This window comes from Macaca nemestrina, chromosome 9 (genome assembly GCF_043159975.1).
Source record: "Macaca nemestrina isolate mMacNem1 chromosome 9, mMacNem.hap1, whole genome shotgun sequence".
Taxonomy (NCBI): Eukaryota; Metazoa; Chordata; class Mammalia; order Primates; family Cercopithecidae; genus Macaca; species Macaca nemestrina.
The window spans coordinates 19,515,828-19,540,302 of NC_092133.1; the positions used below are offsets into that span (position 1 = coordinate 19,515,828).

A 24,475-nucleotide genomic window follows, 5' to 3' on the forward strand; every position below is an offset into this window, starting at 1 on the left:
TTTCACCATCTTGGCTAGGCTGGTCTTGAACTCCTGACCTCGTGATCCTCCCGCCTTGGCCTCCCAAAGTGCTGAGATTACAGGTGTGAGCCACCACACCCAGCCCACAAGTTATATCTTAAAGTGAGTTACTTTGGGTGAGGTAATGTAGGTGGCAGTGCCTCTGAGAATTATTTTATTTTGTCCTAGATTTTGGAATGCAGAGAACTTACGAGGTCTTTTATTTACTCCCTTTTTTTCTGTTGTCTAAACCAAGCTTTTAATACTAGTGTGTACTTTGGCTTGGTTATAAAATACCTGCAGCAAGATAATGATAATTTGATTGTTCAGAAACATATTTATACAGAGAGGTAGAGTATTTAGGCCAATGGCTCTATTAATTGATGCCCCAGAGGGCAGTCTAGAAATTAGCATATTTAACAAGCTGGTCTGCTTTTCCTTTCTTACACTTATTCCTCCCATTTTTGAGATTCCTAGACTAATATTTCTCAAATACTAGTGTTACCATTTCTGTGCTTACAAGTTTTAATTGAACAAATATTTGAGAACCCACTATGTGCTAGAAACTCTGCACTATAATTAAGTATACAAGTCTATTCTGATTTACCATGATTTGTTCTTAACAAAATTCACTCCTGCTTAGCCTTTTATGGAGTCTACCTGACCAGTCTTCTCTCTCTCTTTTCATCATCCTCTGATAACCACCTTTATCCCAGCCTGATGTAATCATACACGTTTTGTTACTTAAAAATTTAGTGTATCTCTCCATTAGTTTTCCATTAGTTTATATCTCATGTATAAACTAGAGGTATTTTCCATTAGTGTATCTCTCATCTGGAATTATTGCTCTGTTATTTCTGTCAAAACTATGATCTGCCCACTTTTTAATCTAACCTCACATGGTTTCAGTAACTCATGACCTTGTACATGCTTTGTTGATACCTGACGAAAGAAGTCAACAATTTTTTTTAATCAAGATTGTGGAAATATTTTATAATTATATGTTGTAGGATAATATTTGAAGATGACTAATTTTCATAAAATGGCTAGAATAGTAACCTCCATAAGCAATTAAAAAATATATTCTAGGCTGGATGTGGCGGCTCACCCCTGTATTCCTAGCACTTTGGGAGGCCAAGGCAGGTGGATCACCTGAGGTCAGGAGTTTGAGACCTCTCTTACTAAAAATACAAAAAATTAGCCAGGCGTAGTGGTGGGCCCCTGTAGTCTCAGCTACTCAGGAGGCTGAGGCAGGAGAATTGCTGGAACCTGGGAGGCAGAGGTTGCAGTGAGCCAAGATCTCACCATTGCACTCCAGCCCGGGCAACAATAGTGAGACTCTGTCCCCCCAAAAATATATATATATATGTGTGTGTGTATATATGTGTATATATGTGTGTGTATACATATAGTCTAACTTTGTCAAATTAATTTTTAAAATTGTTTTTATTGACCTAGGCAGTGCATATGGGCTCCATTTTATTTGTACTGGACATTGTTTCTTTCCTGAAGAGAATGTTTGAAAATCACCATAGTACTTCGTAAATTCCTGCCTGGATGGAAAACTAATTTCTACCGGGGATTCTTTATACCCTGACTTCATTATGGCTCAAATCTAGATCTCTGGGCTATAGATAGTTGTGTCTTGTTATTTAGGTTTCCTTCTCAGTAAATTTTTATCTGCTTTAATGTGCAGTTTTGTTATCTTGGTTTGTGATTTCTCTTCTAGTGCTTTTATTGGTGTATTATTTCTCCAGTGTTTTCTTACAGGTTTATGAGGTAGTCTTTTTTTCTTTACAGAGCTGAAGGAATTCTCAGCATTCTTTGGCACTCATCTTCTAGTTGCTAGCGTTACTCCTTACCTAACATCTTATGGGGATGATTGGAGAATGGCAGACTACAACTGAAATTAATTACTGAAGTTGTTTGAATTGAGGGAGGAAAGACAGACTTTGCAATGGCCTTACTGCTTGTAGCTAGCCAGCTTGGGTTAGCTGTCCTAGTCCTTTTTCTTTTTTCTCAAGGAAAGGCTTTTAAAGGAATTATTAGTGATAAAATTTGTGGTGTTAGTTATTCCACATCACAGAGGGTGTTCAAGCTTGTATGGGGTTTTGATTTAAAGTGGTTTTTAATTTTGATGTTTCAATTTCTTAGATGTAAAACGAAGATCAGGAGCAGATTTGAAGAATTACAAAGTGAATTGGTGCCAGTCAGCATGTCAGAGACAGACCACATAGCCTCTGCTTCCTCTGATAAAAATGTTGGGAAAACACGTGAATTAAAGGAAGACTCATGCAACTTGTTTTCTGGCGATGAAAGCAGCAAATTAGAAAATGAGTCCAAACTATTGTCATTAAACACTGATAAAACTTTATGTCAACCTAATGAGCATAATAATCGAATTGAAGCCCAGGAAAATTATATTCCAGATCATGGTGGAGGTGAGGATTCTTGTGCCAAAACAGACATAGGCCTAGAAAATTCTGAACAAACAGCTGATTTTCCTAGTGGAAATTTTGCTAAACAGATTTCAAAAACAAATGAAACAGAACAGAAAGTAACACAAATATTAGTGGAATTAAGGTCATCTACATTTCCAGAATCAGCTAATGAAAAGACTTATTCAGAAAGCCCCTATGATACAGACTGCACCAAGAAATTTATTTCAAAAATAAAGAGCGTTTCAGCATCAGAGGATTTGTTGGAAGAAATAGAATCTGAGCTCTTATCTACGGAGTTTGCAGAACATCGAGTACCAAATGGAATGAATAAGGGAGAACATGCATTAGTTCTGTTTGAAAAGTGTGTGCAAGATAAATATTTGCAGCAGGAACATATCATAAAAAAGTAAGTTTTTTATACCTTTAGGTTATTTTTTTTTTCCCCACAGGGATTCGAGATAGAATTCTTTAAAGGAAAATATCATTTTGTCCATTTTTACTTCTACATTAGAATCATGCACATAGTAGTTGCACAATAAATGTATAGTTACTGAATGTGTGAGCAAATGTTGAGTTTTTCAAATATCTAATATGTTAAATAGTATAAATGTATTAACGTGCTAGAAATTTTTATAGACAACTCAAATTCACTTTTGAAAGAATGTAGAAGTATAATATTGTCAGAACTAAGAGAAACTCAAAAGGAAATGACAAGTCATAGAATTCCAAAACTTTTTCTTAGAATCTCCATTCTAAATTCATTGGTTTAAAAAATTAAAATTTAGAGAACAGAATAATTGTCATTCAGTAAATAATAATATATTTTTAGACTTCTTTTGGATTTGTGAACTTCTCTTTTCATGATAGTTTAAAATTTACCATCTTAACCATTTTTATGTATACATTTCAGTAGTGTTATTATATACTCACACTGTTGGACAACCAGTCTGCAGAACTTTTTCACTTTGCAAACCTGAAACACTGTATTCGTTAAGCAACAACACTATTTCCACTTTCTCTTAGCCCCTGGCAACCACCGTTATACTTTCTGTTGCTGAGTTTGACTACTCATGATACCTCATGTAGGTGAAATCATATACTTGTCATTTCATGACTGGCTTATTTCACTTAGCCTGATGTCCTCATTTATCCATGTTGTAACATGCCAGAATTTCATTTCTTTTTAAAGCTGAATAATATTCCATTGTATGTATATACCACATTTTGTTTATTCATCCATTAGTGGACATCTGGGTTCCTTCTGCTTTTTGACTGTTGTTAATAATGCTACTGTGAACTTGGGTTTGCAAGTACTCCAAGGCCCTTCTTAATACTACCCCCTGCTATTGCTATTCATTACTGAAATACTATATTATATGAATAAACTATATGCTTTTGTACTTGAACCATCAGTGCTGCTGCTGTTCTTGCATTTTATAGGGTAACTTTCTCATTTTCCTGTAGTCTGTACCTATTCTTTTAGACCTTCCTCTTGAGATTATCTCTGATGCCTCTTCCCACTTTACTTAGATCTAGACTCTTGCCACTTTCATATATAAATTATAAATATATCTTATAAATTATAAGATGTTTTACATTTAATAATAGCGGTAAACATGTATATGCTGATAATTATGTGCCTGGTATATTACATACATTAGTTCATGGATTCTTCACAAGAACTCTGTGTGACATGTATTATTATCCCCATTGTACAGGTGAGTTACCAGAAGCACAGAGAGATAAAAAGTAACTTGTTCAAGGCCATATGCTAACAAATGCAAAGTTAAAATCTAAGCTTTGTTAATGGGGCTTTAGAGCTTTTTAAAAAACGGTTATTAGAAATGAGCCAGTTATAAGTTGTTAAGTGTATCTGAAAATACTAGAAATAGAGTAGAAAACTGGTTTCTCTTTTTTGCTTCATCCTGTCAGAACAGTGGCAGAACAAGTGAGTAGAATAATCATAATTCTGATGTCTGGTATTTGGAAGATACCCATTGGCATTTGCCAGCTCTGTTGTCTTGGCCAAGTCAGCCTCTTTGAGTGAAAGATTTTTTCACCTGAGAGTGACAGTACTTACCTGATGGAATTGTTTGTGGACATTAGGACATCACACAAATGTCAGGTGTTATTTTAAATCGAGGTTAATCTCTGGTTATACACATAATGTTTTAAATTCCAGATAAAATGCTGTGTGATTCAGGTTAGCTCTAAAACAACTAGATTTTTTTCTTAACTTTTTCCTTCATCTAATTTTCTATGAAGAAAACTGCCTTTTACTTTCTTTGAAATTTTCATGAATCCATCTCTTTCTAGATATCTTTGTGTATACATCTATTCCCCCATTTTTGCCCCAGCTTTATTGAAATATAACTGATAAAAATTGTATATATTTAAAGAGTACAATGTGATGATTTGATATACATTGTTAAATGATTACCACAATCAAGTTAGTTAACACATCTGTCACATCACAGTTACCTTTGTGTGTGTAGTGAGAACATTTAAGATCTACTGTCTAAACAAATTTCAAGTGTACAATATGATGTTATTAACTGTTATCACCATGGAGTATATTAGATCCCCAGGACTTACTCATTTTATAACTGAAAAGTCTGTAGGCTTTGGCCAACATCTACCCTTTTCCCTCACCCCCTGTGCCCTCGCAAGCACCATTCTTCTCTTTATTTCTGTTCCTTGATTTTTGAACACATCAATATTACTGTCTAAGGTTTCAACCAAATTCTTTTTTTTTTTTGAGGTGGAGGTGCGCTCTGTCATACAGGCTGGAGTGCAGTGGTGCCACCGCAGCTCACTGCAACCTCTGCCTCCTGGATTCAAGCAATTCTCCCACCTCAGGCTCCCAAGTAGCTGGGACTACAGGTGCCTACCACTACACCCAGCTAATTTTTGTATTTTTAGTAGAGACAGGGTTTCGCCATGTTGGCCAGGCTGGTCTCAAACTCCTGACCTCAAGTGATCTACCCGCCTCAGCCTCCCAAATTTCTGGGATTACAGGCGTGAGCCCCCGTGCCTGGCCCAAAATTGTTCTTTTTTTTTTTTTTGAGATAGGGTCTTTCTCTCTCTCCCAAGCTGGAGTGTAGTGGGCGTGATCTCAGCTCACTGCAGCCTTGACCTCCTGTGCTCAATTTGTCCTCTCACCTCAGCATCCCAAGTAGCTGGGACTACAGGTGTGCATCACTATGCTCAGCTAATACTTTTGTGTTGTTTTTTTTTGTTGTTGTAGAGATGGGGTTTCATGATGTCGCCCAGGCTAGTCTGGAGCTCCAGAGCTCAAGCGATCCACCCACACTGGCCTCCCAGATTATAGGCATGCACCACTGTGACCAGCCCAAAATTCTTTTTTTTTTTTTTCTTTCAGACGGAGTCTCGCTCTGTTGCCAAGCTGGAGTGCAGTGGCGGATCTCGGCTCACTGCAACCTCCGCTTCCCAGGTTCAAGCGATTCTCCTGCCTCAGCCTCCCGAGTAGCTGGGACTACAGGCATGCGCTACCATACCCAGCTTATTTTTGTATTTTTAGTGGAGACGAGGTTTCACCATGTTTGCCAGGGTGGTCTCGATCTCTTGATCTCATGATCTGCCCGCCTCGGCCTCCCAAAGTGCTGGGATCAAAATTCTTAATTAAGAACAGTTGTTTGTATATAGCATATGCATTTGGCACATAAGTAACAAATTGAGTATTCACTGCTCTTCACTTCCCCCTCCCTTTATTATTCGCTTGTGAACTATAGCCAGGACTCTTGTGTCTCAAGCAGTTTTGTGTAGCACAGTGAGTATGCCTCACATAAATGATCTAAGTTAAACCACTGTGTCATAAAAGGCTTGAATAAGCATGCATGTATTTGCCTTTTTTCCAAACATTTTTATGATTGTTTCCTCACTGTATTCCTAGGCTCAACTGTCACCTTTTCAGAGAAGCCTGTCTGGACTACTTATCTAAAATAGCAGCTCAAGTCACTCTCTGACTTTTCGCTCTCCTTTATTTTTCTTAATAGGACTTAATCACCTGCTGACATTTGTTATATATCTAGGGTCTATTTTTATTTTATCCCCTAGAATGAATGTAAGTTCCACCAGGGCAGGGGCTATTTGCTGACATATTTCCCACATAAAATAGATGCCGAGTAAGTACTTGTTGAGTTAATGAGTGATCTTCGAAGTGGAAGGTGGAAAGGCCTGGGGCTTTGGTGCTATACCTGGATCCAAAACAAAATTCAGAGTTCAGCTGCTTACTAGCTGTGTGACCTGGAACAAGTCTTAGGCTTCAGTTTTGTTTTGCTATTAATATTTTATTTTTAGAGACAAGGGTCTTATTCTGTTGCCCAGGCAGGAGTGCAGTGGAGCTCACTGCAGCCTGGAACTCCTGGAATCAAAGTGCCTCTCCTGGGACTCGTGGCGTGAGCCATCATGCCTAATTAGTTTTTTTTTTTTTAATTTGTAAAACAGAAGTGATAGTAATAATTTCATAGACTTATTTTGAATACTAAATGAAATAATACACTTTTTTAAACTAAAAATAAATTTAACCAATAGCAAATGTGCAATAAGTGTCAGGTTACAGCTAAGGCCTCAAGTACTTGCTGTTAACTTTCTTAGGTATCTTAGCACTTTGCAGGCAGTTTTTGAGATTTTATTTCTATTTTTCTAGGGGAATTCAAGATGATATTTCTGCCTAGATTTTATTTTGCTGTTTTACGTTGACTGTACATTATAACTATTAGAATATCATTAAAATAGTTAAAATCTAAAGCAAGACTTTTCAGCTTTAGCAGTATGGCCCTTTGGGGCCAGATTCTTTGTTGGAGTTGTCTTGTGCATTGTAGGATGTTTTTAGCAGCATCCCTGGCCTCCATCCACTAGATACCAGTAGCAGCCCCTATGCGTTATGACAACCAAAAATGTCTTCAGACAGATTTGCCTGGAAGGGCAAAATTGCCCGTTGTTGAGAACCGCTTATTTGAAGACTGTCAGTGCTGACAGGATTGGTGCATAATTGAGATACCTGAAGGTATACATTTGGAAGAGTGTGCTTTTCATTCATCTGATTATATTTTGATTTGAAATATTCATATTTCTAGGGAAAAGTTAATAGCCTAATTAGCCAGAGAATCTTTTGCAAAGTATTATGTTTCACTATAAAATGATTATTTAGGAATGTTAATTTATTAACATTATAATGAATAATTATAGATATCTATACCCTAATCTGTAAACAAATTATATTCCACATATTAGTTTATCTCCATTTTAAATTATGTTTTACATATACTGCCCTTTTTATATTTAGGTTAATTAAAGAAAATAAGAAGCATCAGGAGCTCTTCGTAGATATTTGTTCAGAAAAAGACAATTTAAGAGAAGAACTAAAAAAAAGAACAGAAACAGAGAAGCAGCATATGAACACAATTAAACAGGTAAAAAAGAAAAAAATCTTCAAAGACCATACTTCAATTAATAAAATAAATACATTCATGGCAACTGGTTGTGGCAGCTCTCGCCTGTAATCCTAACATTTTGGGAGGCCAAGGTGGGTGGATTACTTGAGCCCAGGAGTTTGAGACCAGCCTGGGCAACATGGTGAAACCCTGTCTCTACAAAAAACAAAAACAAAAACAAACCAGAAAATAAAACAAAAACAAAAACAAACCAGAAAATTAGCTGCATCTGGTGGCATGCGCCTGTAATCTCAGCTATTCAGGAGGCTGAGGTGGATGGACCACTTGAGCCTGGGAGATTGAGGCTACAGTGAGCTGAGATCGTGCCACTGTACTCCAGCCTGGGTGACAGAGTGAGACCTTGTCTCAAAAAAAAAAAAAAAAAACTTTCATATAAGTTGAAGTTCTATAAGGTAAATCATATTCTAAATGCAGAGAATTGCGTGGCATTTAAACCATTCTCTTTTACAAAGTAGGACTCATAGCCTGATGTATTTCCTTTTATGTAAGTTTATTCTTATATGTGTGACTGCTGTACTACATATAGTAGAACACATTCTGTTATGTTCAAAATAAGCAAAAAGACGATTTGAGTTGACAGTCAACTAGACTGTTTTTGCCAATAGGGAGGAAGCAATAGAAATATAAAAGTTTATGTCTGACATTAGGATGTTTTAAGTCTATATTTTGGTGTGGTTCCATTCTCAGTATTTTTAAAAACTATATTGTGAAGACTAGATTGCATCTGGCTTACTGGCTTTCCTAGCCTGTCCTTTTCTTTCTTTCTTTTTTTTTTTTTTTTTACTTTTTATTTTTCTTTGAGACAGAGTTTTGCTCTCATCACCCAGGGTGGAATGCAATGGCACAATCTCGGCTCACTGCAATCTTTGACTCCTGGATTCAAGTGATTCTTCTGCCTCAGCCTCCCAAGTACCTGGGATTATAGACAGCCACCGACCACACCCAGCCAGTTTTTGTAGTTTTATTAGAGACAGGGTTTCACCATGTTGGCCAGGCTGGTCTTGAACTCCTGACCTCAGGTGATCCACTTGCCTTAGCCTGGCCTCCCAAAGTACTGGGATTACAGGCATGAGCCACTGCCCCCGCCTCTTTCTAGTTTTTAAATGAACTCCTCTGATGCATGAATCAACAAAGTGAATATTCAGACTAATAGCAAAACTGAGCTGCTCTTTATTTTTGAGGTGCTTTTTCTTCTGTGAAAAGGATTAGAAGCATTCTAGCCTTAAAAGTATTTCATTTTGTCTCATCTTTCACAGAAAGTTATATAACGAAAATAACAGTAAACAATTGGTAAAACAAGTTTTCACTTGATGCGTGATTGGAAGGTGACTGTATTTGTAATATTGGATGTATTTAATCCTGATTTTGATGTGCTCTAGGGTCCCCACATATAAACCAAAGTTAGAATGGTAAAGTGTGAGGGAGCCTTAATAACAGGCTGAATCCGTATTTTGGTAGTCAGGTCACTCAATGACCAGAAACTTCAGACTGAACAGGTAGAATGGAACCAGAGCCCTTCCTTTCACGACCTTATTAGTGGGTTTTTTTTTTTTCCAGAGAAAATTGGATTCACCTTTCTTTTGCTAGCATTTCAATAACTTTATACTTCTAAATAGAAAATCAGTATAACAGGCTTTTCTTCCTTAATTTTATCTCTAGATCTGCATTATCTAATATGGCATCCACCAGCTGCATATAGCTATTGAGCACTTCAAAGGTAGCTAGTCTAAATTGAGAAGTGCTGTAAGTGTAAAATGCACATGTAACTTAGAAGAGTTAGTATAAAAATAAAACAGCTCATTTTTTTCACGTGGATTGATAATATTGGAATGATAATATTTTGGATATATTGGGTTTAATAAACTATTTCACCTGTTTCTTCTTTTTATTTTTTATTTTATTTTATTTTATTTTTGAGATGGGGTTTCGCTCTTGTTGCCCAGGCTGGGGTGCAATGGCGCGATCTTGGCTCACTGCAACCTCCATCTCCCAGGTTCAAGCGATTCTCCTGCCTCAGCCTCCTGAGTAGCTGGGATTACAGGTGCCTGCCACTACGCCTGGCTAATTTTTGTATTTTTAGTAGAGACCGAGTTTCACCATGTTAGCCAGGCAGTCTTGAACTCCTGACCTCAGGCGATCTGCCCATCTTGGCCTCCCAAAGTGCTGGGATTACAGGCATGAGCCACTGCACCCAGCAGTAAAAAGAATTTTACTTTTTAAAATGTGACTACTAGAAAGTTTAAATTCCACATGTGGCTTGTACTTCTGTTGCTCAGTGTTGCTGTAGATAATTTTGTAATAAGGAAAATTAGTATGTGTGTACGATAAAGTAAGATTTAGGTCTCTTTCAACAGGTTTATTGAGATATAATTAACTTTCCACACAGTTCACTTATTTTAAGTGTACAATTCAATGACTTTTACTTGTATAACCACCACAATTATAGAACATGCCATCACCCCAAAAAGAAATGCAGCACACATTAGTAGTCACTTCTCGTTTCCCTCCAACAGTACTCCCTCAACCCTGCCCTAGGGAACAAGTAATCTTTTGGTCTCTACGTATTTCCCTATTCTGGACATTTCATATAAAAGGAATTATATATTAAGTACCCCATTTTATCTAGCTTGTTTTATTTAACATAGTGTTTTTAAGGTTTCATTCAAGTTGTAGCATGTATCAGTACTTCATTCTTTTTAATGATTGAATAGTAGTTCCTTATATAGATATTTGATGTTTTAATGTTTACCCCTTCATGAGTTGATGGACATTTGAGTTGTTTCTGCCATTTGACTATTATGAATAATGCCTCTGAACATTGATGTGCTAGTTTTTATGTGTACATATGCTTTCATTTCTCTCAGGTGTATACCTAGGAATGAATAGAATGAGTTGGGAAGTGTTCCTTTTTGGGGGAAGAGCAAAAATTTGTGAAGAATTGGTATTTATTCTTCTTTAATTGTTTTAAACAATTTTACCTGTGTAGCCACCTGGGCCTGAATTGTTCTTTGTGGGTAGGTTTTCGTTGTTGTTCTTTTTTGTTATTCTGATTCAATCTCTACTTGTTATAGGTCTATTCAGATCTTCTATTTCTTCTTGAGTCAGTTTTGGTAGTTTGTGTCTTCTAGGAATTGTTCATTTCGTCTCTAAGTTAAATTGTTCATAGTATTTATTCATTCAATTCTTTTTATTTCTATAAGGTCAGTAGTAATGTCCCTCTTTCGTTTTGATTCTAGTAATTTCAGTCATCTTTCTTTTTTCCTCAGTCATTCCAACTAAAGGTTTGTCAATTTTCATCTTTTCAGAGAACTAATTTTTGGTTTTGTTTGTTGTCTCCGTTTTTCTTTTTCTTTTCTTTTCTTTTCTTTTTTTTTTTTTTTTTTTTTTTGAGACAGAGTCTGGCACTATCACCCAGGCTGGAGTGTGGTGTTACGATCTTGGTTCACTGCAGCCTCTACCTATAAGGCTCAAGTGATCCTCCCACCTCAGCCTCCTGAGTAGCTGCTGCTACAGGCATGCACTACCACATCTAGCTAATTTTTGTATTTTTTTGTGGAGATGGGTTTTCACTATATTGCCCAGGCTGGTCTTGAACTCGTGAGCTCAAGCGATCCACTGCCTCAGCCTCCCAAAGTGCTGAGATTACAAGCATGAGCCACTTCACCTGGGCTTGTCTCTGTTTTTCTATTCTTCATTTCATTAATTTCCGTTCTAGTTTTTATTATTTTCTTCCTCCTCTTGGTATTCGGTTTAGTTTGCTCTTTTTCCAGTGTCTTAAGATGGAAGTTTAGGTTATTAGTTTGATATCCTTTCTTCTTCTTCTTTTTTTTTTTTTTTTTGAAACGGCATTTTACTCTTGTCACCCAGACTGGAGGGCAGTGGCGCGATCTCAACTCACTGCAACTTCGGCCTCCTGGGTTCAAGCAATTGTCTTGCCTCAGCCTCCCGAGTAGCTGGGATTACAGGCGCCCGCCACCGCACCCAGCTAATTTTTGTATTTTTGGTAGAGACGGGGTTTCACAATGTTGGCCAGGCTGGTCTCGAACTCCTGACCTCAGGTGATCCTCCTGTCTCTGCCTCCCAAAGTGCTGAGATTACAGGCATGAGCCACCGCACCTGGCCCCCTTTCTTCTTTTTTAATATAGGTATTTATAGTTATAAATTTTCCTCTAAGCACTCATTTAGATGTGTCTCCTAAGTTGTGGTATATTATGTTTTCATTTTCATTAGTCATCTAGTACTTCCTAATTTCCCTTGCAATTTCTTCTGTGTTTATTTAGGGAGTATGTGTTTTAATTTTCACTAATTTGTGAATTTCCCAAATTTCTTTCTGTTACTGAGGTCTCATTTTATTCCATTATGGTAGGAGAACATACTCCATATGATTTTAATCATTTAAATTTATGGAAGTTTGTTTGTAACCTAGCGTATCCTCTGTCATGGAGAATATTCCATGTGCACTTGATGAAAGTGTATACACTGCTGTTCCTGGGTGGAGTGTTGTGTAGATGTATTAGATTCCATTGTTTTGTAGCGGTTAAGTCTCCTATTTCTGTGTTAATCATCTGCCTAATTCTATTCGTTATTTGAAAGTAGGGTAGTGAAGTCTCCAACTATTGTTGACTTGTCTGTTTTCCCTTTTATTTCTGTTAGTTTTTGTCTCATGTATTTTGATGCTACATTCTTAGATGCATATACATTTATCTGTTAGATCTTTCTGATGGCTTGATCTTTTTTATTTTTATGAGCTATTCTTTATCTCTGGTAACATTCTTAATTTTAGTCTGTTTTTTATGTAAGTATAGCCACTCTTCCTTCCTTATGATTGCTGTTTGCATTATGTATTTTTTCCACTCTTTTCAGTTTGTTTGCATTTTGAACCTAAAATGCCTTCTGTAGACAACATATAGTTGAATCTTGTTTTTTTAATTAAGTCTGTTAATTTCTGCCTTTTTACATGGTTATTAAATCTACTTTCATTTAATGTTATTATTGATGGTGGAATTTATGTCTGCCATATCGTTCGTTTTCCGTGTTTCAAGTCTTTTTTCTTCCCCTATTCCTCCTTCACTGCCTTCTTTTGCGTTAAGTGAATGTTGTCTAATATAACATTTACATTTCTTTCATGATATTTTCTCTATACGGTACATTAATTCTCCCTTATCTGAGGGGAATTTCTTCCAAGATCCTAAGTAGATGCATGAAATTGTCAATAGCACTGAACCCGATTGCCATTAATCAGAATATGTTTCTGTTTTTGTCTGCCCCTGACAAATCAATGCCCTTTTCATTTTCTTTTTTTTTTTTTTTTCAGAGACATGGTCTCATCACTCTGATGTCCAGGCTGGCGTACCATGGTGGGATCACAGCTCACTGTAGCCTCAAAATCCTGGGCTCTAGCAATCTTCCTGCCTCAGCCTCCTGAGTAGATGGGACTACAGGCATGCACCACCATGCCCAGCTAATTTTTAAAATTTTTTGTGGAGATTGGGTCTTGCTGTGTTGACTGTGCTGGTCTTGAACTCCTGACCTCAGGCAATTCCCCCTCCTCGGCTTTCCAAAGTGCTGGGATTACAGGCATAAGCCACTGCCTGTCTCCTTTCCTGTCTTAACAAGGCGCTCATGCAGTGTGGCCATAACTTCTGAAGTTTGAGGTGTGACAGCAAAACTAGCATGAATTTCTTTTTTCTTCTTCACAGTTTCATGGATAGAAGATTCATTCTTACTGGAGATCTTAGCAACCTCAGCATATGATTTTTTTTCTTTCAAGTCACCATTTCACTTAAAATAAGCACTTTAAAGCCTCTCTTTGGCACTTGTGGATCGCCAGCATCACTATTCTTATACTCTGGGGCCACTAATACGTAAACTTACTTATTAATTAAGAGCTAAGTGTTGCTGCACACAAGCACTGTCATCCTGCCATAGTCAGTCTGGTAACTGAGATGGCTGCTAAGTGACTAACTGGCAGGTAGTATGTACAGTGCAGACATGCTGGACAAAGGGATGACTCAATCTGAGTGAGACGTAGTAAGACAGCACGAGATTTCATCCACACTACTCAGAATGTCATGCAATTAAAAACTTGTGAATTGTTTATTTCTGGAAGTTTTTATTTAATATTTTTGGACTGTGGTTGATTGAAGGTTGCTGAAACCATAGAAAGTGAAGCCACAGGTAAGGCGGGCCTCTACTGTATTTCTTTGCGTTATTCCTTAGTGGATATTCTAGGGGTTGCCAGATACCTTAACGGAATCTCCAGATTTTTACTAAATGCCAATGAGATATAGAAGCATTGCTGAAAGTTTTTATTTCTATAGCTGAAGTATATTCATTGTATTCTTTATGTTTATTTACTTTGTTTATATTTATTTGCAGTATTCGTGGTCTGTTTGGTATAGCTATAAAAATAATTTGGATATAATTTTCTTTACAGTTAGAATCAAGAATAGAAGAACTTAATAAAGAAGTTAAAGCTTCCAAAGATAAACTAGTAGCTCAAGACATTACAGCTAAAAATGCAATTCAGCAATTACACAAAGAGATGGCCCAACGGATGGAACAGGTATTTCTCACATCGTTGTCATTATTAACTTGATATTCTGGTGACTCTTGTTTGTTAAAATAAGCTGACACTGTTAGACTATTTTGGACCTCACTATTGTATTAATACTAGGTAATTCTTTTATATAAAAATCATTAGGCCGGACTCGATGGCTCACGCCTATAATCCCAGCACTTTGGGAGGCTGAGGCGGGCAGATTGCCTGAGGTCGGGAGTTTGAGACCAGCCTGGCTAACATGGTGAAACCCCATCTCTACTAAAAATAAAAAAAAAGTTAGCCGGGCGTGGTGGCGCAAACTTATAGTCCAAGCTACTTGGGAGGCTGAGGCAGGAAAATCATTTGTACCTGGGAGGCGGAGGTTGTAGTGAGCCAAGGTTGCACCACTGCACTCCAGCCTGGGTGACAAAGCAAGACTCTGTCTAAAAAAAAATAATAAAATAAGTCATTAGAAATTCTAAATCAATGTGTAAATACATACAGATGAATAAATTAAAGCATATGGAATAAAAAGTGAATTTTTTTTTAATCTCTATGTCTTTTTCCCCTGCCTGCAATCCTTTTATATCCCATTCCTTGTTCCATAGCTAATTATTGGTATTTTGGTTATATATCTTACTACATATACATGTACAAGTCACACATGTTTATTTGTGCATGGTCATATAGTTTTTCCCCCTGCTTGATTGGAATAATACTGTACATCTTTTTTGTAACCTTTTTTCCCATACTTAATATACCGTGGTAATCTTTTTGAGTTGGTATATATGATCTCAGAAGAGGTCATTTTAAGCAGTGCTTTTTTATTATTACTTGCCTGAACTCTATGGATGACATCTTTGTTATCTTCATTTTTGTATCCACAAAACGTAGCACAGTATCTGACCAACAATTAGTCCTCACAATGATTTGAATCTGAAAGGGTTAACTCACACTTTCATTATTTGACTGTGGTGGATCCCACCCTTTCTACCCTGAAGCTGCTACTATAGATGGCATTCTGGAAGGACTTTAGGAAACACATTATCCTCAGCCTTTATTTGGATGATTCTTTAAAACATGCTGACCCCTTGCATTAGAAATGTTATGTTTAAATCTCCTACTATCAGTTCTGAACCCTTTTGTACTAATTGAAGGGAAATAAAGAGCCGAAGAGCTTTAGAAGTAACTGGTTTTAGTGGGCCCAAACATAGCCAGCCAATCATTAGAATCACCTGGTGAGCTTCCTTTCCTTCTTCCTTTCCTTTTCCTTTTCCTTTTCCTTTTGCCCTTGCCCTTCCCCTTCCCCTTCCCCTCCTTCCTTCCTTCCTTCCTTCCTTCCTTCCTTCCTAAAACTCTCTGAAGCTTAATATTTAAAATAAAATAGTAGTTGGTGTACATGGTAACAATTCAAACATTTGAAAAAGTCTTCTTCCAAACATTTTACCCCCTTCCTAAAGGTAACCACTGATGCCAAAATTGTGTATCCTTCCAAAATTGTTTGTTGGATAGACACTTGTATATTTTTCTTTTTTCCTTCCCTGCCTTTTAAAAAACAAATGGCAATATACTACATTCACTACTATGTATGTTTTCTCCTTGATGATGAAGAGTGTAGGTGATGCTAATAATAGTAGCTGATATACTGAGTTTTAGCTGTATGCAAAGCCATGTTCAAAATACTTTACAAGTGTTAACTTGTTTGATCTTCACAACAACCGTAAGAAGTAGATATTATTAAAGTAGATTTTGGAAAACTGATTTATTTAATTATTAATAGATCTGCCTCATTCCTGTTTTCTCCTAACTTTTCCTCCCAACTTTTTGAGAATTTTCAAGCATATAGAAAAGGTGAAAGATTAGTGAAATGAACACCTGTTTATCTTTCACCTGTTGTCACTAAACCTAGTAAGTTTTGTTTAAAAATAGATTCCCATATGTGTTTACCCATGTTCATGTGCACACACACATTCACCCGCTGTTTAGTTTCCAGATTGAGGTTTCCTCATTTCTTTCCTGTTTTTGTTTTTTTTTTTTTTAATGAGACGGAGTCTCACTCTGTCACCTAGACTGGAGTCCAGTGGCGCAATCTCAGCTCACCGCAACCTCCACCTCCCGGATTCACGCCATTCTCCTGCCTCAGCCTCCCGAGTAGCTGGGACCACAGGCACCCGCCACCACACCTGGCTAATTTTTTGTATTTTTAGTAGAGATGGGGTTTCACCATGTTAAGCAGGATGGTCTTGATCTCCTGACCTCGTGATCCACCTGCCTTGGCCTCCCAAAGTGGTGGGATTACAGGTGTGAGCCACCGTGCCCAGCCAAGGTTTCCTCATTTCATAGACCAGATAGGTAGAATGTATTTGAACTCTGCTTACAAGAGGGTGTAGCTGTATTATAAATTCTCAGGGACTTGATAACATTTCCCCCACCCACATCTCCCATGGCCTGATATTAGTAAATATCACAGGGCAGTGAAGGTTTTATAGCCGTAGTATACCATTCTGGATTTCTACTTTGTCTTAGATCTTTTAGCCCTGGAAATTTCCCATACTTTCTTGTGAGCTCAACTATATATTAAAAGATATTTGTTATTTTTCATCTAAAATTTTTGGTATTTATGAGGAGGGTTTATCATAAGCCATACTTGTAGAAGCTACACTTCATATACTTTGTGTTTATTTTATCTGTTGGTTATCTTACTCATGTTTTACTTATCTTTATCCAAGTCAATGATAATCATCTTACTTATAGTGGGTAAATCCAAATACCTTAATTGGCCTGTCTTCCTTTATCTGTGCCATAAATGAACTTTCTATAATAGCTTAAATAGCAGTTATTGTATTGTCTTGTTTAATACTCCCAATAATGCTGTGAGGTAGGTGCTGCCATTAGCAGAATGGGGCAGGATCCAGGAGTGTGAACTTTTAACAGGCACCCCAGGTTATTCTTTTGCAGTTGATCTATGGATGACCCCACGAGTAACAGAGCTATTATCTGGGGCACCATTCCCTGCTATAGTAAAGACTCTCATAATGTTTTCTGTTTATTTTTTTTTTTTGAGACAGGGTCTTTCGCCCAGCCTGGAGTGCAATGGTGCAATCATGGCTAACTCCTGTCTCAACCTCCCGGGCTCAAGAGACCTCCTCCTTTAGCCCTCCTGAATATCTGGGACTACAGGTGCACACCACCATGCCCAGCTAATTTTTTGGTTTTTTGTAGATACGGGGTTTTGCCATGTTGTCCAGGCTGGTCTCGAACTCCTGGGCTCAAGCGATCTGCTCACCTCAGCCTCCGAAAGGGCTGGGATTACAGGCATGACCCCTTGCACCCAGCCAAGACTCTCATAATATTTCACCTTATCTATTACAATTATCTGTTTTCGATTATTTTCTGCCCCCCATCTCTCAACTTCAGAGCAGCTCCCGTGCTGCTACCAGTTATCTTACTAAAACACACATTTTAATTAGAGCTTCTGATTCATCAATTCTTCTTTGGCTTTACGTTGACTATGGAATAAAACCTCAACTGATTACCATGATTACCATGACAGAAGTAGTTCTTCCTTTCAGGATCTAATCTACACTTCTTTTTGTTTTCATAACTGCTTCCTTCCCACTCCAGCCAACATACCAAATTTAAGCCCTATAAAATAACTTGATATCCCCTAAATGTGTCATGCTGTTTTATACTTTTAGGTGTTTGCACATGATACTCACTCTATTTTTAATTCCTTTCCTTGATTCACCCTTTATATTCTATTGAATTCTGCTTAGCCTTTAATACCTAGCTCAAGTATAGCATCTTTTACCCTTCCTGCCAACTCCTCCCAGGGAATGTAAGTATTTTCGTGTTTTGAAGGACTTTGTACCTTCATTTACTATAATTTTTCATATTATATTATAATGTTTGTTTATATGTCTTTCTCTCTAGATGGTGAGGTCTTTCAGAGGCCACAACTGCTACTTTGTTTCCAATAGCCGATACATTATCTGAATATTAAATTATTATGAAACCAGACTTCTCTTAAAGTTGATAATGAACTATTGACTTTTTCTAAGTACAGATACTCAGTTGTCTAAAAATCTAATTCTGTTGGCCAAGTCCAGCATAATTTTCTCAGTCCTTGTCTACAAGCACATTGTTACATCCTCAGGGGCCTATCATATCCCTAATTCAATGTCTTTCTTAAGCTGAAGATTAGTGGACTATTTCGATGGAAACAAATCCCAATTGGGAGATTTTTAAAGTACTTATATGTATATGTATAGCATTCTCAGTGTTGACTAGATGTGTTTATCGGCAGTGCCAGAACTTTATGAAACATTTTTGTCAGCCATTTTTCATCAAAGCATAGAAGCTTTTCCTACATTCTGCTAACTTTAATAATTACCTTCTTCAATTCAGTTGCATTATCAGTGTGTATTTACCACAAAAGATATTGAAAATTCCTAAAATTTGAAGTTCTATCTTTTGTAAAATAAATGTGTGCTTCACCATATTTGCAAACCATGAGTTTACTTCAAAGAAGGCCTATTTGTAGAAGTTTTCATTCTGTGAAATTTCAGAATATGGAGTTCCAGTTCATACTAAGAGACAATTTTTAAATGAGTATATAATTTTCATACTTAATCCAATTAGGTGTTTCTTATTAAGTGTAAAATGCTTCAGAAAGCTTTTCATAAATAGGAAATTAAATGGTCATTTGTTAGCATATGGCTACTTTAATTTTCGAAAGATAGTTAAGATTTTAGAAATTGTCAGCTGTACAGTCAGGGTCCTGGCAGAAAACAGATGGCACACTTAAACTGGTGATGAAGATAACTTAATAAAAAGACTCTTTGTCAAGGTGTGAACAGGATTTAGGGAGCCCAAAAAGGGAAGATGCAGAATTTCAGGGCTGCTGGACAGGGAGCAGGTATTACACCCCAGAGGGTAGTTGTATAGAGAGGGCACCTGACAAGAGGAATGGCTATCAGCCAACCTGTGGGAACTCTGGAGGAGCCAGATCTCACTCTGCCTACATTCCCAAGCTTCTGCCTACTGCCTTCTGTTGGCTGAACCCAACTGGAAGTTTGAGGTCAAGAGAGCTCATTGATAGGGTTCATGATGTCATGTTCCTGGGACACCACGTGGAATAAAAAAAAAGTGGGAAAGGGGATCTGGAGGAGTACATGAAAAATAGCAATCATATTAGCCAAAGTAAAAGGAACAGGAAAGGGTAAAGGCAAATGCTAGGGATATTGTACAATTTTTCTATAATTTTGAATTTTTTCTTTCATTTTAAAATTTCATGGCACAAGTCCTGGGAATGTTGTGCAAAAAAAAAAAAAAAATGCATTGGTAATATAAGAGACAAATACCATGTATTTTGATACATTTCCATTTGGAAAATTACTTTTCATTAATGCTAAGTAATATTTTTTTTTGAAGGCCAACAAGAAATGTGAAGAGGCACGCCAAGAAAAAGAAGCAATGGTAATGAAGTATGTAAGAGGTGAAAAGGAATCTTTAGACCTTCGAAAGGAAAAAGAGACACTTGAGAAAAAACTTAGAGATGCAAATAAGGAACTTGAGAAAAACACTAACAAAATTAAGCAGCTTTCTCAGGAGAAAGGACGGTTGCACCAGCTGTATGAAACTAAGGTATAATTTGCGCCATTTGAAATATGTTGACCTTACTTGAAATTTGTTCTCTTTGCTTTTCCGTATTTAATCAAATAATCATAATTTAACATGGTTAACACTCAAATGTAAAGTTGTTTTTATTAGTTTAGCTTCTAAAACCATGAATATTTTAGTAATTCAAGTGTTTTATTACTTGTCTGCAGAGAAAAAGTTTGCTAGGGAAAAGATGAAGTGTTGGCACAGGTTTATTAGATAACTTTTTCTTGAGCTTTCTAAAAACTTTCTTTTAAAATCTGTATGTTGGAGAAATTTGTTTGCTTCTCAAGGGAATATTATATTTTGGTAAAATACGTATATAGTAGTGTCAAATGTGAATAGTTTTAGAGCCAGAAGTATAATTTTATATAATCTTAATGTAACACTTACCACCATAGAAGAGAATTTATGTTTTTCTTACGAAAAACATGTCTTTCTTAGATACTGTCTAAAGAGATTTTGTTACTGAGCCACCTATTCAGAACCCTTCCTGTTAACTAGCAGCCTCTCAACGGTCATATTTCCAGTGCATTAGCATTTTTCAATGATAAATGTTATTTTTTTATTCATTAGCTTTTAGTTCAGGAACATTGTCATCGTCCTCAGGAATTCTGACAAAACCAATTTAGTTCATATTTCACATTAATGCCAGCCAGTTAAGAATCATAAAGGTATGTTGTGTTGACAACACATCCAGTTGGTTAAAATGTAAATGTTAAACATCTTTGTTTCTATTAATTGGATTTAGGATTTTACTACCCTCTCATCATTTGAACTTTAAATCAGTTTTATAGTCTGTGGGCCATAGTGTGCCAGCCCTTGATTATAGTGTTACTGGACTGATTACGTTGGGGAGATATAAAAGATAAACACATAATTAATTGATTCTATAAATGCAAATATATGACCTAGTGATATTATTTTAGGAAGGTGAAACGACTAGACTCATCAGAGAAATAGACAAATTAAAGGAAGACATTAACTCTCACGTCATCAAAGTAAAGTGGGCACAAAACAAATTAAAAGCTGAAATGGATTCACATAAGGTACGTACTGTAATACAATGGAATAATGATTAGAGTGAGCTTTAAGAGCAAATGCAGTAACAGTTAATGAGGTATGAAGCTTTGTTTAGTGACCCTTGCAAGTTAGTTTGGACCTGAATATTTGGTGATTATGAAAAAGAAATGTCCTCACATTATTTACATATTATATGGGGTGGAATGTTAAATTTTACTATCCATAGTTTACAACACCCAAATTTGCCCTGTTCTTTAAGCATTTTTTGATATGCAAAATTTAAATAACATTGTGAGAAATTGGACGGGGGAGAACGTGTGTGAATTTTCAAATTTGAATGTAAATTCTAGAAATTTTTAAAAATCAATGATGCTCAGATTTTATACTCAAAAAATATAAATTCTTATTTAAATATAAAGATTTTAAGAATAAGTTGCCTCAACTTTTTATAAATATAATTTCATTGGTATTATGCCTAGTGAATATAATTTTATTAAAAAGCTAATATAAGTAATTATAAAGGCTGATACCTGATACCATAATTTTAAGCACTAACTGAGCTGATATTAGAGGTAATAAAAATCTGAAGATGATAGAATGTGAAGTAAAAGAACAACTCTGAATTGTGACTTAAGAAGTTTATGGAAATATCAGTTTCCAGGTTTTCACAAACAGGATTAATGATAATGGTTAAAATCATGATCGTGGATTACCTCATTAAATAGTTCTAAATCAGTAGAACTGTTAATAACCTTTGGTTATATTGTATTCTCTGATACAGCATTATCAGAGAAAACTGTAGGAGGAATAATCTCTGTTGACAGTGGTCAAAGGTAGATTAGAGAATAGTGGATTTCCCTCACGTCTGAAGCTGACCTACTAATCAGCACATGTGTGTGAGGAAACTACCAAGGCAGAGAAAGAATTTTCAGAAAGGAGGAGGATGACAGTCCCTGGAGCACAACACAGCTAAGCCATTTAAATTTTCCCTTTGAGTTACAGAATGAGGAATTGGAATTCCAAATTTATAAAAACAGTAATGATTCTCAACTGCCTGAGTTGCTTCAAGATCAGAACATAATACTTGGTCATATCTGATATCTGTGGTACTTTCCTCATCTTCATCTAGAGTGCTAAGAGACAGGATCCTGAAACCTGTTAGAATACTAGCACTGAGGAACACAAGAACTGTTAAAGATGTATGTAAGAGATTCTTAATGGCAGTTTTGAGCTCAGATGAAACCAGATACTCTGTAAATAGGTTAGAGAAGTGGTTTAAGGCTGACTTCTGTAAGGTTACATGGTGCAGATTGCTAGAAAATGAGCAAGCATATATTGACTTGGTATGTAGAAATTCACTAGTTCTTTTTAACTAAAGGCATTTATTAACCAGCAAGCTTTGTGCATAACACTGTGTTAGATAACTTGGAGGCTATAAAAGCCTTAGGAGACACAGTCATTACTTCGAAAGAGTGCCCAGGATGGGCTCCTGGTTACTTGTTTTAGGTATTTACCTATTGGATGTTGGAAGGAGTCCCTGGATCAAAGGATACAAGATTTAATAATCATGTGGTTAGTATAGTCTACCTCTTGAGATGCATGCAAGAGACACGAGACACTTAGTAAATTTTTCTTGAGGCACCCTTTCTAGTTTCTGATTCCTGTCCACCAAGTCTTAGGTACTAATAATACTGCAGTCTTGTTGGTTACTGGATCCATTGTGATCAGTAGCTTCTGGTCAGACCCCCATTGCATATTCCCAGAACTTAAGAGTAGGTGGACTGGCTACCCAGATCATCAGAGTACCCAAGAGAAACAATTTGTTTCCTTCCCTAAACTCCTTTAGGATATAACTGAAAATGTGTTTTTAACACCTAGCCTCTAAAAACAGAAGCCTTTTATTTTGAGTACAGTGAATAAAGATGAGTTTCCCCCAGTGTATGTCATCTACTTGTTTACCTACCTGGTTGCTACTTATTCACCTACCTGATATCAGGATAAAGTAATCTCACTTGAACTATTGTTCAGTAGTTCAGTGGAGATTGAACAATAGTTCAAGTGAGATTATCTTATCCTGATATCAGGATAAGCCTGCTAGCAATAGATGTGGCTGTGGTTCTTTGGCTACTGTGGTTTGGCTATGCTGGGTGCTTGCCAGATGTTACTGCTTCAGAGAAAGCTAGAAGAATAGTCTTGGACCCAGCAGGAGGCTGTAGATGGTAATATTTTACAGGCCTACTGTGTGACAGGGGCTTGGTATATTTTATAATATGTTCTGTACACTAGGTCACCCGAAGTAAGACTGTTGCTTAATAAGCTCTTCTCCCGAGGCTGTTGAGGCTGTCTGTCGTGTTGTCACTGATAGTGTCATTCTTAAATGGTTTGTTTACTCGGAAGGCCCACTCATTAGAAACTAGAGCGGTCTTCCTATTTGCTTTGCCATTTTATCTCAATAAAACTATTCTGTGTCTGTTCTATAACTCTACTGTTCTATAATTGTATTCTATTGACTATATTGCATTATGGAATAACAAGATCCAGGTTTACCCTTCTACCTTAAAAAACAAAAGACAAAATATATGAAATGAAGGCTTTCAGACTTGAGACAACAGGCAGCACAGGACAGTGATCTCTGAGCGAAGGGAAACAAATGAGGTATTCCTGGAGAGTTCCAGTCTGCAGAACAAAGAGAAGAATCTAAACAGCATAGCAGTCTACCTGAATTGAGGAGACAGAGTTCAAAATATGGGGAACGAAGGCAGAGTCCCAGAAAAGAGAAAAATACAATCTGCAGTGAGTTCCCTTCAAGTCTTCAACTGACTACTGATCAGTACGTGTGCGAGAGAGAGTGTGTGTGTGTGTGTGTGTGTGTGTGTGTGTGTGTAGAAAGGAAACTACAGAGGAGGCGAAAGAAATAGGGTCAACAATCCCTAGAGCTCCCACAAGGCTAGGAAATTGTTCATGTTTCCATCAGCCAAAGAGAAATGACCTCTCAACACACATCAGGCAGGGCTGCATCGGGCAGCCCCCAGAAGATAATTGCTTTAGTTGTGAGGATGAATTTGCCTTAGATTAAGTCTGTTATAGATCTGCCTTAACAAAACTTCAAAAGCAAGCTTCAAATAAATTGTTTCAAGTAAATGTACTATGTCCCAAAACAAAGGCCCAAAATATTTAAATGACTACAGAGAATTCTGGCACCTAAAAGCGTAAAATTTACTCTGTTTGGCATCCAATCAAAAATTACCAGGCATGCAGAGAGGCAGGAAAATGGAGCCCATCATGAGAAGAAAGGAAAACTAGATCAGTAGGAACAGATCCAGGTGCAGTGT

The 24,475-nt window shown here is 36.9% G+C and overlaps 1 protein-coding gene across 4 annotated transcripts in view; it reads left to right on the top strand.

The window, feature by feature from the left end:
* LOC105467042 (coiled-coil domain containing 186) overlaps positions 1–24,475 on the top strand; it is a 53,315-nt gene that overhangs the window by 9,116 nt on the left and 19,724 nt on the right. For 3 of the 4 annotated variants that reach the window (XM_011716351.3, XM_011716347.3, XM_011716338.3), the window contains 5 exons: positions 2,155–2,847; positions 7,750–7,876; positions 14,355–14,483; positions 19,893–20,105; positions 21,050–21,169. In XM_011716351.3, coding sequence (XP_011714653.1) covers positions 2,216–2,847; positions 7,750–7,876; positions 14,355–14,483; positions 19,893–20,105; positions 21,050–21,169 — 1,221 coding nt within the window. In that variant the 5' untranslated portion in view covers positions 2,155–2,215. The remainder of the gene's footprint in view (positions 1–2,154; positions 2,848–7,749; positions 7,877–14,354; positions 14,484–19,892; positions 20,106–21,049; positions 21,170–24,475) is intronic. The other variant, XM_011716367.3, reaches the window with a different exon arrangement.